Source organism: Xenopus laevis, chromosome 4L (assembly GCF_017654675.1).
Source record: "Xenopus laevis strain J_2021 chromosome 4L, Xenopus_laevis_v10.1, whole genome shotgun sequence".
Classification (NCBI taxonomy): Eukaryota; Metazoa; Chordata; class Amphibia; order Anura; family Pipidae; genus Xenopus; species Xenopus laevis.
Window position 1 is genome coordinate 7,538,097 of NC_054377.1, and position 15,255 is coordinate 7,553,351.

Genomic DNA, 15,255 nt, shown 5'->3' on the forward strand with positions numbered 1-15,255 from the left:
TCAGTTCAGAATTCTGCTGGAGCAGAACTGTTTGGAAAAAAAAAAAAAAAAAAAAAAGTTTTTCCCTGTGACAGCATCCCTTTAAGTGTGATGTACAAACCTATGACTGTCATTGAATGCAGATTAAAGGCCCCATATACGGGCCGATAAAAGCCCAGACAGACCGAATCGGCAGTTTATCGGGCCATGTGTACGGCCCTCCCCGATCGATATCTGGACGAAAGTCGGCAGATCTCGATCGGCAGGAATCTCGCGGGAACGCGGCCGCATCTGTTCGTTGATGCAGTCCCGCAATCCGACCGCCCGCAAAGCCTCCATTCTGATCGATCGTTGGGCCCTAAGGCCCTTAATGTGGGCATATCAGGTAGAGATCTGCTCGTTCGGCGACATCTCCCTGTGTATGGCCACCTTGAGAAACCGCCACTGTGGTTAGTAGCTCCGCCATCTAGAGGGGGTCACAGCAACAAGAAACATAAAAAAATGGCTGCTGCCTTTCCCAGAGACGCTTCTTCATCGTAACTAAAGGCAACACCTGATCCATTAAAAATTTTTTTACAAAGAACAAATATAGGGATTTGGGTGGGAACATATAAAGAGCCTGGATGATGAGCCCCAGAGCAGCCCATTAGAGGAGTGTAAATCCCACGGCTGCGTATGGGAATCTGAAGGTACAAAGGAACCAGAATTTCGGGGCTGGCATCTATCACAGTGTCCCCGCGTTTCTAGCTTGTCCCGGTTGATTAAAGCAAAATCGAGCTTTGTAGCCCTTTAAATGTTCTGCGGTTTTGGCCCAGAGCCACCAGTCATCCATCACTCCCCAAAACCTGCCTCGTTAGGCAGCTCCTAATTTGCCTCGGCCACTTCCAAGTTCGCAAGATTTGGGTTTTAAATGAAGGGGGCTGCGCACTTTAAATATTCACTGGCAAATCAGAGCTGACGTTTCACATAGAGCCGCACCATAACTCAGATGGGTTATTTTCCTCGGCCTGGGGCCTGCAATGAATGCTGTTGGGTCCCCCCTTTCTCCAATGGGATCATCCAGCCCCCCTCATTGGTTACAATATTCCTGCTTTTAATTTTGCCCCCCTTTCTTGTGCCCGTCACTCAGGGTGCAGGGAGAAGCACGGGTCACTGCTCTGTACAGGCAAATAATAAATACTACAGAGAGATCTAAGGGGATTTAGTGGTCTCTCTCCTACTTATTAAATCCAATCCCCTGGTGAAAGTCCTGCTAACGACTGTATGGACTCGCACTAATCACTGGCACGTCCCTTTAAACAAGAGCTCCTTTAACCCCAGCAAAAAATTCCTCGTATATCAAGCGCTTTATTGGCTCTCCCCTTCGTTCAGCTTGCTCTCTGCGCCCGGTACACATGTGTGAGAAAGCGCAATAAAGATGAAGGGGCGGCCTGAAGAGAAGCTGGCAGTTGTGTATGAGCTTGTGCCAGGTGACAGTAGAACAGAAAGTGCAGGGGGACCGCAGGAAATTCTGATTGGTCATGAAATACTCTGAGTTTTTAGTTAAAAGGACAAGTAAAGTGATTATCACAAACATATTAGATTGATGATGGATGGATGGATGGAGAGAGAGAGAGAGATGGAGAGAGGTGGAGGGAGAGAGAGATGGAGAAAGAGACAGAGAGAGAGAGACAGACACAGACAGAGAGACAGACAGCTGGAGGGATGGATGGATGGCGAATATTGATAGATAGCCTTAAGGAGCATATTTTTTTTTTTTTTTCTTTCCATTTAGCCCCCCCTCTTTTTTTTTTTTTCAAATCTCTGAATGAATATTTTTCATGAGATTCTCTGGCAGAAATATCCAACCCCAAGCCCTGCATAGCCGGGGGTAGGATGAGATTCTTATTCACTAGGGACCCTGCAGGGAACAGAGGGTCCCCTGGAATAAAAAAAAATAAAGAAACATTACTTTCTGTAATGAAAAAGAAACCCATCTCCAATACACTGTAATTAAAAAAATGTGTACCGTTTTTATAAGAAACCTGACTGTATGCAGTAAAAATTCTCCCTTCATTTACTGCTGCGGATGGGAATTGTCCGACAGTCCCTAACTGCTCTGCAGGGAAACAATCATACTTATGAACAGCAGGGGGAGCCCTCGCCTTACTTCCCAACCATGCAGAACTCAAGCAGCTTTGTTTGTTTCCCTGTAGAGCAGTCGGCGACTGTGTAGAGATTTATATTGGATTTTATTTTGCCTTTCCATCCCCTTTACTGTTTCCAACTCCAGCTGCAGGGACAAAGATCATGGAGCCAGATTTAAACAGATAAACTGGGATTATATTTGGAGGATTATTTTGCTGCAGCCACTGGTTTTGCAGATTTGGAGAAAGTTTATATTAAACAATACAAAAACTATAAAATCCACATTAGATGACATGACAACACAGGACCCAGTGCAGTCTGTATATTCTGATTATTAATCAGTCTTGCTGTATCGGCTTCTGGCAGATATTATTTGACTTGTGCTGTTTTGATAATTTATGACGATCCCTAAGCAGCCCAGACCACACTGAGCATGTGCACAGTCTTGGTCTTGCAAAGATGTATAACAAAGTTACAAGATGGTGACCCCCTGTGGCCAACTTTGAAAGCATAAATCATTTGTTTGATTAGGCTTGTGGTGCAGTAAGTTCATGTTTATGTTTAGTATACAAAATACAGCATTTCTAGCCTTATTCTATTTTAAACTTTACTTCCCCTTTAATTAGTATGTATCGGTATTATGCAGTGCAGGGAAACCGTAATTTCCCATGACTTGTGGTGCTGTTATATTGTGGCCTATGCAGAGGAGCTGCTGTCGGAAACAGGTGACAAGTGGTACTGCAAGTGACAATATTAGTAAAAAAAAAACCATGGCTTTTAGCAGATACTTTCCAACAAAAAAAAGGAAAAGACCCCTCATTTCAGCCTGATGAACAAGCTCTACAAAAATGTATATGCTTCCCAACTCTGATATAGGGAAAATATACTGAGAAAACACGCAATATGCTCATCACGTTATGTGTTCAAAGGGGGAATAACAAATGAAAAACCCAACTTTGTATAAAAAGTCTATTTCTCATTATTTATTTTTTTTATAAGCCCAGTAAACGTTGTGTTCCATAGGGAAAATTAGTGCATTGGAAAAATAATGTTACATTTTTTACAGGCCCTGGTTTTATTGCAGATATCTCTGCAGTGAGGGCAAAAAACTAATTTATTCTGCCTGTACAGTAAGAAAAGGCATGTCGTTTCCCAAAACAATGGAAAAAAAAAACCTATTTCATAAAAACCAAAGCGAAAAATAAGCTCCACAGCGCTCTGAAAATCAAAACCATGTAAGATTAGAAAAATGTGATTGTTACCCTTGAATGGAGTTGGTAGATTATGCTATAAAGCTAAAAGCTGCGGCCATGTGTATTATTTACTGCATAAATGTCAATACAAGGGAGACACCTACAGGCAACTAATGGGCAGTGCAATTCCGCATGCAAAGCCATGATTGGTCTATTATAATAATAATAATAATAATAATAATAATAATAATAATGCACAATTATACATGGATGGTCTATTATAATAATAATAATAATAATAATAATAATAATAATAATAATAATAATAATAATAATAATAATAATGCACAATCATACCTGAATGGTCTATTATAATAATAATAATAATGCACAATTATACATGAATGGTCTATTATAACAATAATAATAACAATAATAATAATAATAATAATAAGGCACTACTATACATGAATGGTCTATAATAATAATAATTATGTACAATTAAACATGAATGAACTATAATAATAATAATAATAATAATAATAATAATGCACTACTAGACATGAATAGTCTATAATAATAATAATAATAATAATAATAATGCACTACTAGACATGAATAGTCTATAATAATAATAATAATAATAATAATAATAATGCACTACTATACATGAATAGTCTATAATAATAATAATAATAATAATAATAATAATAATAATAATAATGCACTACTATACTTGAATAGTCTAGAATAATAATAATGTTAATAATAATGTACAATTAGACTTGAATGAACTATAAATAATAATAATAATGCACAATTAGACATGAATGGTTTATAATAATAACAACAACAATAATAATAATAATAATGTACAATTAGACATGAATGAACTATAATAATAATAATAGCCAAACATATTACCTGACGCTGCATCTCTTCCACTTGCCGCTGAGGAATTCCCTGTAGAATGCTGTACATCTCAAACATCTTCTCTTCTGGTATCACCACCGACGCTCTTGATAAAAGAAAACCAGACTTTGGTATTAGATAGGGGTTGCTTAAACGGGTTGTTCACCATTAAATTAACTATTAGTATCATGTAGACATTGATATCCTGAGACAGGATTTCTTTTTAATTTTTTGTGGTTTTTTTTGTGTTATTTAGCTTTTTGCAGCTCTCTAGTTTGAGATGTCAGCAGCTGGTTGATATGGCCTTGCTTACCTTAGAAACCAGGCAGTGGTTTTAAATGAGAGACTGGAATATGGATAGGAGAGGGTCTGATATTCTATAACATAGTAAAAGTTATAGTAAAAGTTAAAGTAAAGGCGAACCACCCTTTTACTTCCGCACTGGGAAGGCCAATTAACGGCCGAAGAAGAATGTGCAGTAAAGGAGAAGCTTAAAATTAGGGATGCACCGAATCCACTATTTTGGATTCGGCTGAACCCCCGAATCCTTTGCGAAAGATTTGGCCAAATAACGAACCAAATCCAAAACCTAATTTGCATTTGCAAATTGGGGATGGGAAGGGGAAAACATTGTTTACTTCCTTGTTTTGTGACAAAAAGTCAGGCAATTTCCCTCCCCGCCCCTAATTTGCATATTATCAGGTTCGGCTGGGCAGAATGATGGCCGAATCCTGCTGAAATAGGCCAAATCCCGAATCAAATCCTGGATTCGGCGTTTCCCTATTTAAAATACAGAGTAGGGATGCAATCCATTATTCGGTTCGGGATTCGCCATGGATTCAGTCTTTTTCAGCAGGATTCAGATTCGGCGAATCCTTCTGCCCAGCCGAACTGAATCCGAATCCTAATTAGCATATGCAGGATTCGGATTCTGCCGAATCACAAAACAAGGAAGTAAAAAAATGTTTTCCCTTTCCCATCCCTAATTTGCATATGCAAATTAGGATTCAGTATTCGGCCAAACCCTTTTGGATTCGGGGGTTTCGGCCGAATCCAAAATAGTCGATTTGATGCATTCCTAATACAGAGTGATACACAATCTCTCCTTGCATTGGAAGAGAAAGTCCGATTAAATTCTGTGCAAACGGAAGCAAGGGAGAGGAATAAATATGAATAAAGCAGGCTTTCATCAGACTAGGCTACTGGAGATTCCAATACCAAACTGACTTACCTTTTCCAATCCAGGACCTCAGAGAAGGGAAGCACATAGGAATCTGCGATAATAACGGGCACACAACCAGCCTGCAGGACGTCACTGAGAAGCCCCTGCCCCAGCCGAGCCCCTCGCAGGACTATACAGAAGGTGGATTCCTGCAAATAAGAAAACATAGCTTAGTGGTTGGACAATTTGGGAGAAGAAGCTGAAAGAGCAAAGCATTTTGGGAACTATAGAGTTAAATATGGGTGACATCACTATCAATTAGTTGCTCAGTGTATAATACACAGGTACAAAGCAGAACATGTAAGTAATTAGTAGGGATGCACCAAATTCCCTATTTTGGATTCGGCCGAACCCCCGAATCCTTGGCGAAAGATTCGGTGGAATACTGAACCCGAATCCTAATCTGCATATGCAGAAAGAGGGTGAGAAAGGGAAAAAATTTTTTACTTCCTTGTTTTGCGACAAAAAGTCACGTGATTTCCCTCCACGCCCCTAATTTGCATATGGATTCGGTTGCACCGGGCAGAAGGATTATGCCAATGAACCTGAATCCTTCTGAAAAAGGCCGAATCCTTTCTGAATCCTAAACCGAATCCTGGAATCAGTGCATCCCTAGTTGGCAGTTTTACCTGGAGGACCTGCGGGTAGTCGTACACCGTGTTCTTGTAGCAGCGCTTGCGGAGAGCCGCGGCACAGTCAGAATAATTGCTGCACTTTTCCAAGATCAGCACCGATTCTCCATTCTCTGCCCGGATGGCTTCCAGCTCTGAGCGGAACTCTGGGTGCAAAGAAGTCTGGGAGGACAGGAGGAAGTGGGTTCGGGTGCTGGAAAACGGAACATAAAGCAAGAGCCTTAAACAATGATCTGTCACGTGTCCCACAGATGAGAGAGCACCAATACATTAAAGGAGAACTAAAGCCTAACTAAAGAAGTAGCTAGAAATGTTGTACATTATGTTTTGGGCTTCTGTACCAGCCCAAGGCAACCACAGCCCTTTAGCAGTAAAGATCTGTGTCTCCAAAGATGCCCCAGTAGCTCCCCATCTTCTTTTCTGCTGATTCACTGCACATGCTCTGTGCTGCTGTCACTTACTGAGCTTAGGGACCCACTCACAATATACAGTACACATAGAATAGAAATGTCACAATATAAGGCTGATTAGTAATTAATACACATAATTACTACATGGCAGCACAGAAACCAGTGCAATTAGCATCAGAATTTAATAATCAGCAAACCTGTAGCATCAACTTATATTACAGCCAGGGAAGCTCATTTTCTGCTGGATAATTAGTGACGAGCCCTAAGCTTAGCTTCTCAACAGCCAATCAGAGCCCACTGAGCATGTGAGTGTCACAGACACTTTCCAAGATGGTGACCCCCTGTGACAAGTTTGAAGTCCTGGATCATTGCTGCTATTGACAAGCTCAAACTTTAGCCTCGTGCAATAGGTACAGTATATAAAACATGGCATTTTTAACCACATTCATCTTCAGGGTTTAGTTCTCCTTTAAGAAGTATGCCTCTCCCATTTGTAAGATATACATGGCACAGTCCTAATCACACAGTGGTAAGAAAGTGCCATGTGAACTTACCCAGGGGCTTTCTCAGGTAGGTTCACCTCTGCAGACAGGGAGCTGTACACTGGGATACTGACGTCATAACCCTGCCGGTAGGTCCACGTCGAAAATCCTCCTCCGGCCAACAAGGCTCTGATGAAGAAATAAAACAGAGATGCTGAAATGCACACAGGGATACCCAGATTATACATTGTCTCCCATAACCTTCCTACTGTGTTATTATCAGCCATCAATATAAAAATTACAAAGGGACATGCGCAGCAGGAATCAGCCTTTGAGTTCTCAAGGATCATTGTAAGAGACAAAAGCAACTCATTCACTGATTCTCTAGCTCCATGGGAAATCTGACATGGGGCTAGACATATTGTCAGTTTCCCAGCTGCCCCCAGTCATGAGACTTGTGGTCTGATAAGCTACAATCACTCTTTACTGCTGTACTGCAAGTTGGAGTGATATCGCCCCCTCCCTTTCCCCCCCCCCAGCAGCCTCACAACAGGTAACCAGATAGCAGCTCCCTAACACAAGATAACAGCTGCCTGGTAGATCTAAGAACAGCACTCAATAGTAAAATCCAGGTCCCACTGAGACACATTCAGTTACATTGAGTAGGAGAAACAACAGCCTGCCAGAAAGCAGTTCCATCCTAAAGTGCTGGCTCTTTCTGAAAGCACATGACCAGGCAAAATGACCTGAGATGCACCTACACACCAATATTACAACTAAATACACTTGTTGGTTCAGGAATGACATTTTATATTGTAGAGTGAATTATTTGCAGTGTAAACAGTGCATTTAGAAATAAAAACGATATCATAAAAGTCATGACAGAATCCCTTTAACTCTAATATCCCCAATGCCTCTATTCTCACACCTGTGTAAGGAAATTAAATCTACTGGAGTTAAACACTCCTGAATGTAGGACACTGTTGCCACCTAGTGGCCAAATATCTTGCAGGATGTGATTCCTGTCCATGCAGGAGCAAACACTTTCAGTACAGCTATGAATATGTGAAGACGGGACTTTAATAGAGGGCAGGATTTTTTTCATGCACTTACCTGTCTCGGGGGACATCTAGAGCAGTGTTATAATCTGGGGGTCCACCAGGAAGCATGTTAAATAGTAGGTGGTTGATACCTCGGTCCCACCTGGTAAAACATGAGAAGATCAACAAAAAATGTAGATTAATTCCTTCAACATACATCTCTCTATATCCCCTTATATTCTGCCCCCCGGGTACTTAAGACCAGTGTCGGACTGGAGGGGTGTGGGCCCACAGGGGACTGCAACCCCCTAACCCCACATATCCCCCTCTGTCTCCCTTTACTCCCCTCCCCCTGTGAATACAGGGGTAGGTCACCTTTAAGTTAACTTTTAGTATGTTATAGAACAGCCAATTCTAAGCAGCTTTTCAATTGGTCTTCATTATTTATTTTTTTTTACAGTTTTTGAATTATTTGCCTTTTTCTTCTGACACTTTCCAGCTTTCAAACCCAGTCTAAAAAAACAAATGCTCTGTAAGGCTACAAATGTATTGTTATTGCTACTTTTTATTACTCCTCTTTCTATTCAGGCCTCTCCTAGTCACGTTCCAGTCTCTTATTAATATCAATGGATGGTTGCTAGGGGAATTTGGACCCTAGCTACCAGATTGCATAACATGCAACTGAAGAGCTGCTGAATAAAAAGCTAAATAACAAAAACCACGAATAATAAAAAATGAAAACCAATTGCAAATTGTCTCATAATATCCCTCTCTACATCATACTAAAATACTAAAAGGCGAACAACCCCTTTAAATGTTTAGTATAAAAATAAAAACTGGGTAAATAAATAGGCTGTGCAAAATAAAAAATGTATCTAATATAGTTAGTTAGGCAAAAATGTAATGTATAAAGGCTGGAGTGACTGGATGTGTAACATAATAGCCAGAACACTACTTCCTGCTTTTCAGCTCTCTTGCTTTCCACTGATTGGTGACCAGACAGTAACCAATCAGAGACTTGAGGGGCAGATGGGCCATAACTGTTGCTTTTGAATCTGAGCTGAATGCTGAGGATCAATTGCAAATTTACTGAATAGTTGTGTCCGATGTGGGCCCCCTTATAGTCACTGACTAACTCAGAGTTAGAGAGCTGAAAAGCAGGAAGTAGGGTTCTGGCTATTATGTTACACATCCAGTCACTCCAGCCTTTATACATTACATTTTTGCCTAACTAACTATATTAGAAACATTTTTTATTTTGCACAGCCTATCTACTTACCCAGTTTTTATTTTTACACTGAACAATGCCTTTAAAGTGGCGGGCATGTTGAAATACCTGGTTAGCTGTGCCATCGCTTGTGCCGTCTCTTTAATACGCAGACTGTCTTGGTTGAGAACATCGATGGAGGGCAGAAAGAGACAGGCCCTGCTCACATCTTCTGTGTAGAAGTCGCTCTGGGAGACGGCACTGAGAAGCTGGTTGTACTCCCGGGAGATGGTGCCCCCCACCGTCACGCTGTACTCGTCTGTGTATTTCTGCAGCGGGTAGATGTACACCTTCACCTTGTTCTTGGGGTTGTATCCGCAGCGATATACGTCAAAGCAGGTGTGCATCCTGCAGCTTAAGTCTCCCCTCTCTGGGATTGGACTGTCCGACGAGAGTCTGACCAATGGCACGTCATGAACGCTTCTCTTATCCACCGTCCAATCACTGGAAGTCTCGATAGTGTGCGGCCAGAACTGAAACATGCCCGTGGCAATAAGTCCCAGCAGCACCACAGAGAAGAGGGCGATGTAGTAAACGCGGTGCTTGGACTTCATCCTGGGGATCAGGACTGGACCCCTTGTGCTGTACTTGACCGAGGCACACATACTGGCCCCCTCCTCCCAGGATTCGGATCTGCTGGAGAAAGGCAGGAAAACAGTTAATCGTGTGATAAGAACAGGCCAAACACCAGAAAGTACAGTGATTGTGCAGTGCATGCTGGGAAACCACTGATCAGATTGGCACCAAATGGGGGGGGATATTGTGAATAACATACAATAAGTTGGCAACAAAGAGGCAGTTAACCCTAAAGGATAAGTAAACTTTAAAAATAAGTGAATGTAAAATTGATGAGGGGGCTATTCTAAGCACTTTTGCAATTTACATTCATTATTTGTTTATTTTTAATTCCAAGATATTAAGGGATACATGTGCTGTTAATATGAATGAATTTTGTTACAACAGCGCCACCTGCTGGTCAGTTTCCCACCAGTCTGACCAGCAAGTAGTCAAGGAAGTTGTCAGGAGAAAGAAAGAGGCTGATGTTCTTCTGCTTAGGAATAAAATTAGAAACCTTTCTCAAATCTTTCCTAAGCAGAAGAACATCAGAGCAGCCTCTTTCTTTCTCCTGACAACTTCCTTGACTACTTGGTGGTCAGACTGGTGGGAAACTGACCAGCAGGTGGCGCTGTTGTAACAAAATTCATTCATATTAACAGCACATGTATCCCTTAATATCTTGGAATTAATAAAAAATTATGAATATACATTGCAAAAGTGCTAAGAATAGCCCTCTTATCAGTTCCCCTTGTTTTAAGGTTTACTTATCCTTTAGCTAGTATGATTTAGACATTCTGCAATAATTATTTATGTTTTTTTGTAAACTGTTTCACTTTTTGTTCAGCAGCTCTTCAGTTTGGAATTTCAGCTGTTACCTGGTTGCTAGGGTCCATTCTTCCCAAGTAACCAGGCAGCAATGTGAACAACTGGAAGCTGAATAGGAGAGGCCTGAACAGGAAAATAAGGATAAAGAAGTACAGGTTGGTGACCTGTTCTCTAGAATGATTGGGACGTTGGCTTGCCAGATAAAGGATCTTTCAGTCATTTGGATCCCCATAACTTAAGTCTATTGAGAATCATGTAAACATTAAATAAACCCATTAGGCTGGTTTTGCTTCCAATAAGATTAATTATATTTTAGTTGGGATCAAGTACAAGCTACTGTTTTATTATTACAGAGAAAAAGGAAATCATTTAAATAAAAATATGAATTATTTGAATAAAATGGGCTTTAAGGGAGACGGCCTTCCCGTCATTTGGAGCTTTCTGGATAGAACAGATCCCATGCCTGTACCCATAACAATAAGATTGTCGGCTGCAATAGGGTTTTGGCTGCCAGGGTCAGTGACTCCCCGATTGAAAGCTGGAAAGAGGCAGAGAAAATTTCAGCTTTGTTTGAGCCAATCAGAGACAACCCCTGACACACAGGGACAGCAGCAGAACTGTACAGACTGAGGGGCTGGAATCTGAGCAAATTCCTGCGCACGGCCCTCCAGTTGTAAAGAGCAACGTCAGACAGAAGGGGAAAGTGTTTACTGCTGCACATGCCAGGCCACCACCATCAGTTCATTTTCCTAGAATTGAATGTTAAGGGGCATAAAGCAAGAACATCTCAGAGGATTGTGCCCCCTGCTGGGCATTTGGTGTGTGTAACAGGAACAACCTGGGGTTACCCAGAGAGGAGCCCAGTGCAGCACAATATGAGTTACAACTGGGAGTATCTGAGGTTACCCCGAGAGCTGCCCACTAATAATAATAATGAAGAGCAACTGAAATCTGTGTATAGACTTAGAGACCTGCCAGAGTGATTGGCACAGGCAGCTGTATAGTGATCACTAGTGAACCTGTATAATTGACAGCAGCCCTCCAGGTATATAGAAGAAGAACTCTCTGCATAGTATAAGAAGAACTCTCTGTATAGTATAAGAAGAACTCTCTGCATAGTATAAGAAGAACTCTCTGTATAGTATAAGAAGAACTCTCTGTATAGTATAAGAAGAACTCTCTGTATAGTATAAGAAGAACTCTCTGTATAGTATAAGAAGAACTCTCTGTATAGTATAAGAAGAACTCTGTGTATAAGAAGAACTCTGTGTATAAGAAGAACTCTGTGTATAAGAAGAACTCTGTGTATAAGAAGAACTCTGTGTATAAGAAGATAAGAAGAACTCTGTATAGTATAAGAAGAACTCTGTATAGTATAAGAAGAACTCTCTGTATAGTATAAGAAGAACTCTGTATAGTATAAGAAGAACACTGTATAGTATAAGAAGAACTCTCTGCATAGTATAAGAAGAACTCTCTGTATAGTATAAGAAGAACTCTCTGCATAGTATAAGAAGAACTCTCTGTATAGTATAAGAAGAACTCTCTGTATAGTATAAGAAGAACTCTCTGTATAGTATAAGAAGAACTCTGTGTATAAGAAGAACTCTGTGTATAAGAAGAACTCTGTGTATAAGAAGAACTCTGTGTATAAGAAGAACTCTGTGTATAAGAAGAACTCTGTGTATAAGAAGATAAGAAGAACTCTGTATAGTATAAGAAGAACTCTGTATAGTATAAGAAGAACTCTCTGTATAGTATAAGAAGAACTCTGTATAGTATAAGAAGAACACTGTATAGTATAAGAAGAACTCTGTATAGTATAAGAAGAACTCTGTGTATAAGAAGAACTCTGTGTATAAGAAGAACTCTGTGTATAAGAAGAACTCTGTGTATAAGAAGAACTCTGTGTATAAGAAGAACTCTGTGTATAAGAAGAACTCTGTGTATAAGAAGAAGTCTGTATATGGGACAGGGAGTTATATGCAGACAGAATTAGCATAAATATACAATATACAATAGACCCTTTCTGTATAGGAAAGATAGACATGAGCGTTTAGGCAGGGTAATTACATTAAAGGGGTTCTTCGCCTAAATGAACCTTTAGTATGATGTAGAGAGGGATATTCTGAGACAATTTGCACTTGGTCTTCGTTTTTTATTATTTGTAGTTTTTGAGTTTTTTATTCAGAAGATCTCCAGTTTGTAATTTAAGCAATCTGATTGCTAGGGTCCAAATTCCCCTAGCAACCATACACTGTTCTGAATGAGCGACTGGGATAGGAATAGGAGAGGCCTGAATAGAAAGAGGAGTAATAAAAAGCAGCAATAACAATAAATGTGTAGCCTTACAGAGCATTTGTTTTTAGTTGGGGTCAGCGACCCCCATTCGAAAGTTGGTAAGAGTCAGAAGAAGGGAAATAATTATTAATAAATAAATAAGGAAGACCAATTGAAAAGTTGCTTAGAATTAGGAATTCTATAACACAATAAAGCTAACCTAAAGGTGAATCACTTCTTTAATTAAAGGGGTTGTTTACTTTTGAGATAACGGTTAGTAGGATGTAGAGAAGGATATTCTGAGACAATTTGCAATTGGTTTTCATTGTTTATTATTTGTGTTTTTTGAGTTATTTAGCTTTTTATTCAGCAGCTCTCCAGTTTGTAATTTCAGTCATCTGGTTGCCAGGGTCATAATTACCGTAGCAACCATGCATTGATATGAATAATGAGCCATTCTGAGACATACTAAAGATAACTCAAAGGCGAATCACCTCTTTCATTAATTACAACTACAGCAAATATTGGTCTGCCTGGCTGGGCCCTCAAACCCCACTCTGGGGCCCCTTAAAGCTGTATCACACAGTAACACGTGACTAAGCAGGGCTGGAAAATGTGGGGCAGTGTTAAAGCAACAGCACAAGTCATTACTCACTTCCTTTTATCAGCAAGGCCATTCTGGGACCCTAGGAACAACAGAAGTGACAATAACACGGCCCTTCAATGGCCTCACACAATATTCAGGGTGGGAGAGATTATTAAGAATGAAATCTGAGGGGGAGCCTCATATGTGGCTATGAATGATGGGTGTTGTGGTCCAGCGGAAACACGTCAAAGGTCTCAGAGGTTGGTATAAATTATTTAAAAAAACAGTCCGCCCGCTTAACTCGGTTACTGTAGCTCCCCTAGGATTTACCTTGGCCCCAAGCAGCTCCCGGGCCGCCCCTCCTCCAGCCGTCTCACGCCCGTAGCTCCATTCCTCCCTGGAACGCACAGGCTGACAATGCGGAAGTCACGTCAAAACCAACCAAAAGCGCACGTCCATCTACGTCACACGTACCATAGCGTAGAGGGAGGTCTTTGGTTTTCAGTCAGTGCTATTCGAGTTGGCTCTATGTTACTACAGTTTGTTCTTCAACGGCATAAACCTTATCCTTGTCTTATGTTTTACACTGCTCCCATTTCCATGATTGATTATTATGAATAAAATATATTTTTCAGATGATTTTTGACTGAAAGTTTTAAACATACCTCCCAACTGTCCCTTTTTCGAAGGGACAGTCCCTCTTTTGACAGCTCAACCCGCAGTCCCTCATTTGTACTGGAAAGTCCCTCTTTTCTCTGCACTGAACAGCCAGAAAAAGAAACAAAGTTTCTCACTTAATTGGCTTTTAGCAGAGAGCCCAGAACAGCTAACAGGTGCAAATAAGATACTTTGTAACAATCTTGAGACACAAAAACACAGTTTAGATAAGGAGAAATATTTTCAAACTTTCATAACCTGCCAAATTGTGTAAACCGAACATGGTAATTAGGGGGTGTGGCCACAGAAAGGGGTGTGGTCAAAAAATTTACTGCACTACGTGCAAAAAAAAAAATTTGTCCCTCTTTTTACTTCCAAAATGTTGGGAGGTATGCGTTAGTAACATTATAGCATGGATTCTAGATTTAAAAAAAACAGGTTTAGAGCAAGAAACTCAATAAAACATGGCGGGATCCAAGAGTGTTTACCTGAGATACTTCTCATACCTCCCAACTGTCCCTTTTTCGGAGGGACAGTCCCTCTTTTGACAGCTCAACCTGCAGTCCCTCGTTTGTACTGGAAAGTCCCTCTTTTCTCTGCACTAAACAGCCAGAAAAAGAAACAAAGTTTCTCACTTAATTGGCTTTTAGCAGAGAGCCCAGAACAGGTAACCGGTCCAGATAAGATACTTTGTAACAATTTTGAGACACATAAAAACAGTTTAGATAAGGAGAAATATTTTAAATTTTTCATAACCTGCCAAATTTTGCAAAATGAACATGATAATTAGGGGGTGTGGCCACAGAAAGGGGCGTGGTCAAACAATGTCGCTGTTCTGCGTGCGAAAACAGTTTTTGTCCCTCTTTTTGCTTCCAAAATATTGAGAGGTATGCTTTACATTTACTACACTGCTGCTTGGGGATGCCATTAATTGGGCAGTTTAAAATACAGTTATATATGAGGTATATTTGTTGGTGTTGCCACTTGGCCTGCCGATAGGGTTGTCACCTTTTCTGGAAAAACAATACCGGCCTTCCTTTATATTCATCTTTTTTCCCTATTAATAACATTGGGATCAACCATCA

General features: G+C 40.5%; 1 protein-coding gene across 2 annotated transcripts in view; it reads right to left on the reverse strand.

Moving 5' to 3' along the window:
* Nucleotides 1–14,001, reverse strand: part of ext2.L (exostosin glycosyltransferase 2 L homeolog) — a 39,363-nt gene extending 25,362 nt beyond the window's left edge. The window contains 7 exon segments of one of the 2 annotated variants that reach the window (NM_001086979.1): nucleotides 4,224–4,317; nucleotides 5,443–5,582; nucleotides 6,063–6,258; nucleotides 7,030–7,146; nucleotides 8,071–8,160; nucleotides 9,334–9,900; nucleotides 13,844–13,891. In NM_001086979.1, coding sequence (NP_001080448.1) covers nucleotides 4,224–4,317; nucleotides 5,443–5,582; nucleotides 6,063–6,258; nucleotides 7,030–7,146; nucleotides 8,071–8,160; nucleotides 9,334–9,869 — 1,173 coding nt within the window. In that variant the 5' untranslated portion in view covers nucleotides 9,870–9,900; nucleotides 13,844–13,891. 2 annotated transcript variants of the gene reach the window in all.
* Nucleotides 14,002–15,255: the final 1,254 nt, after the last annotated feature.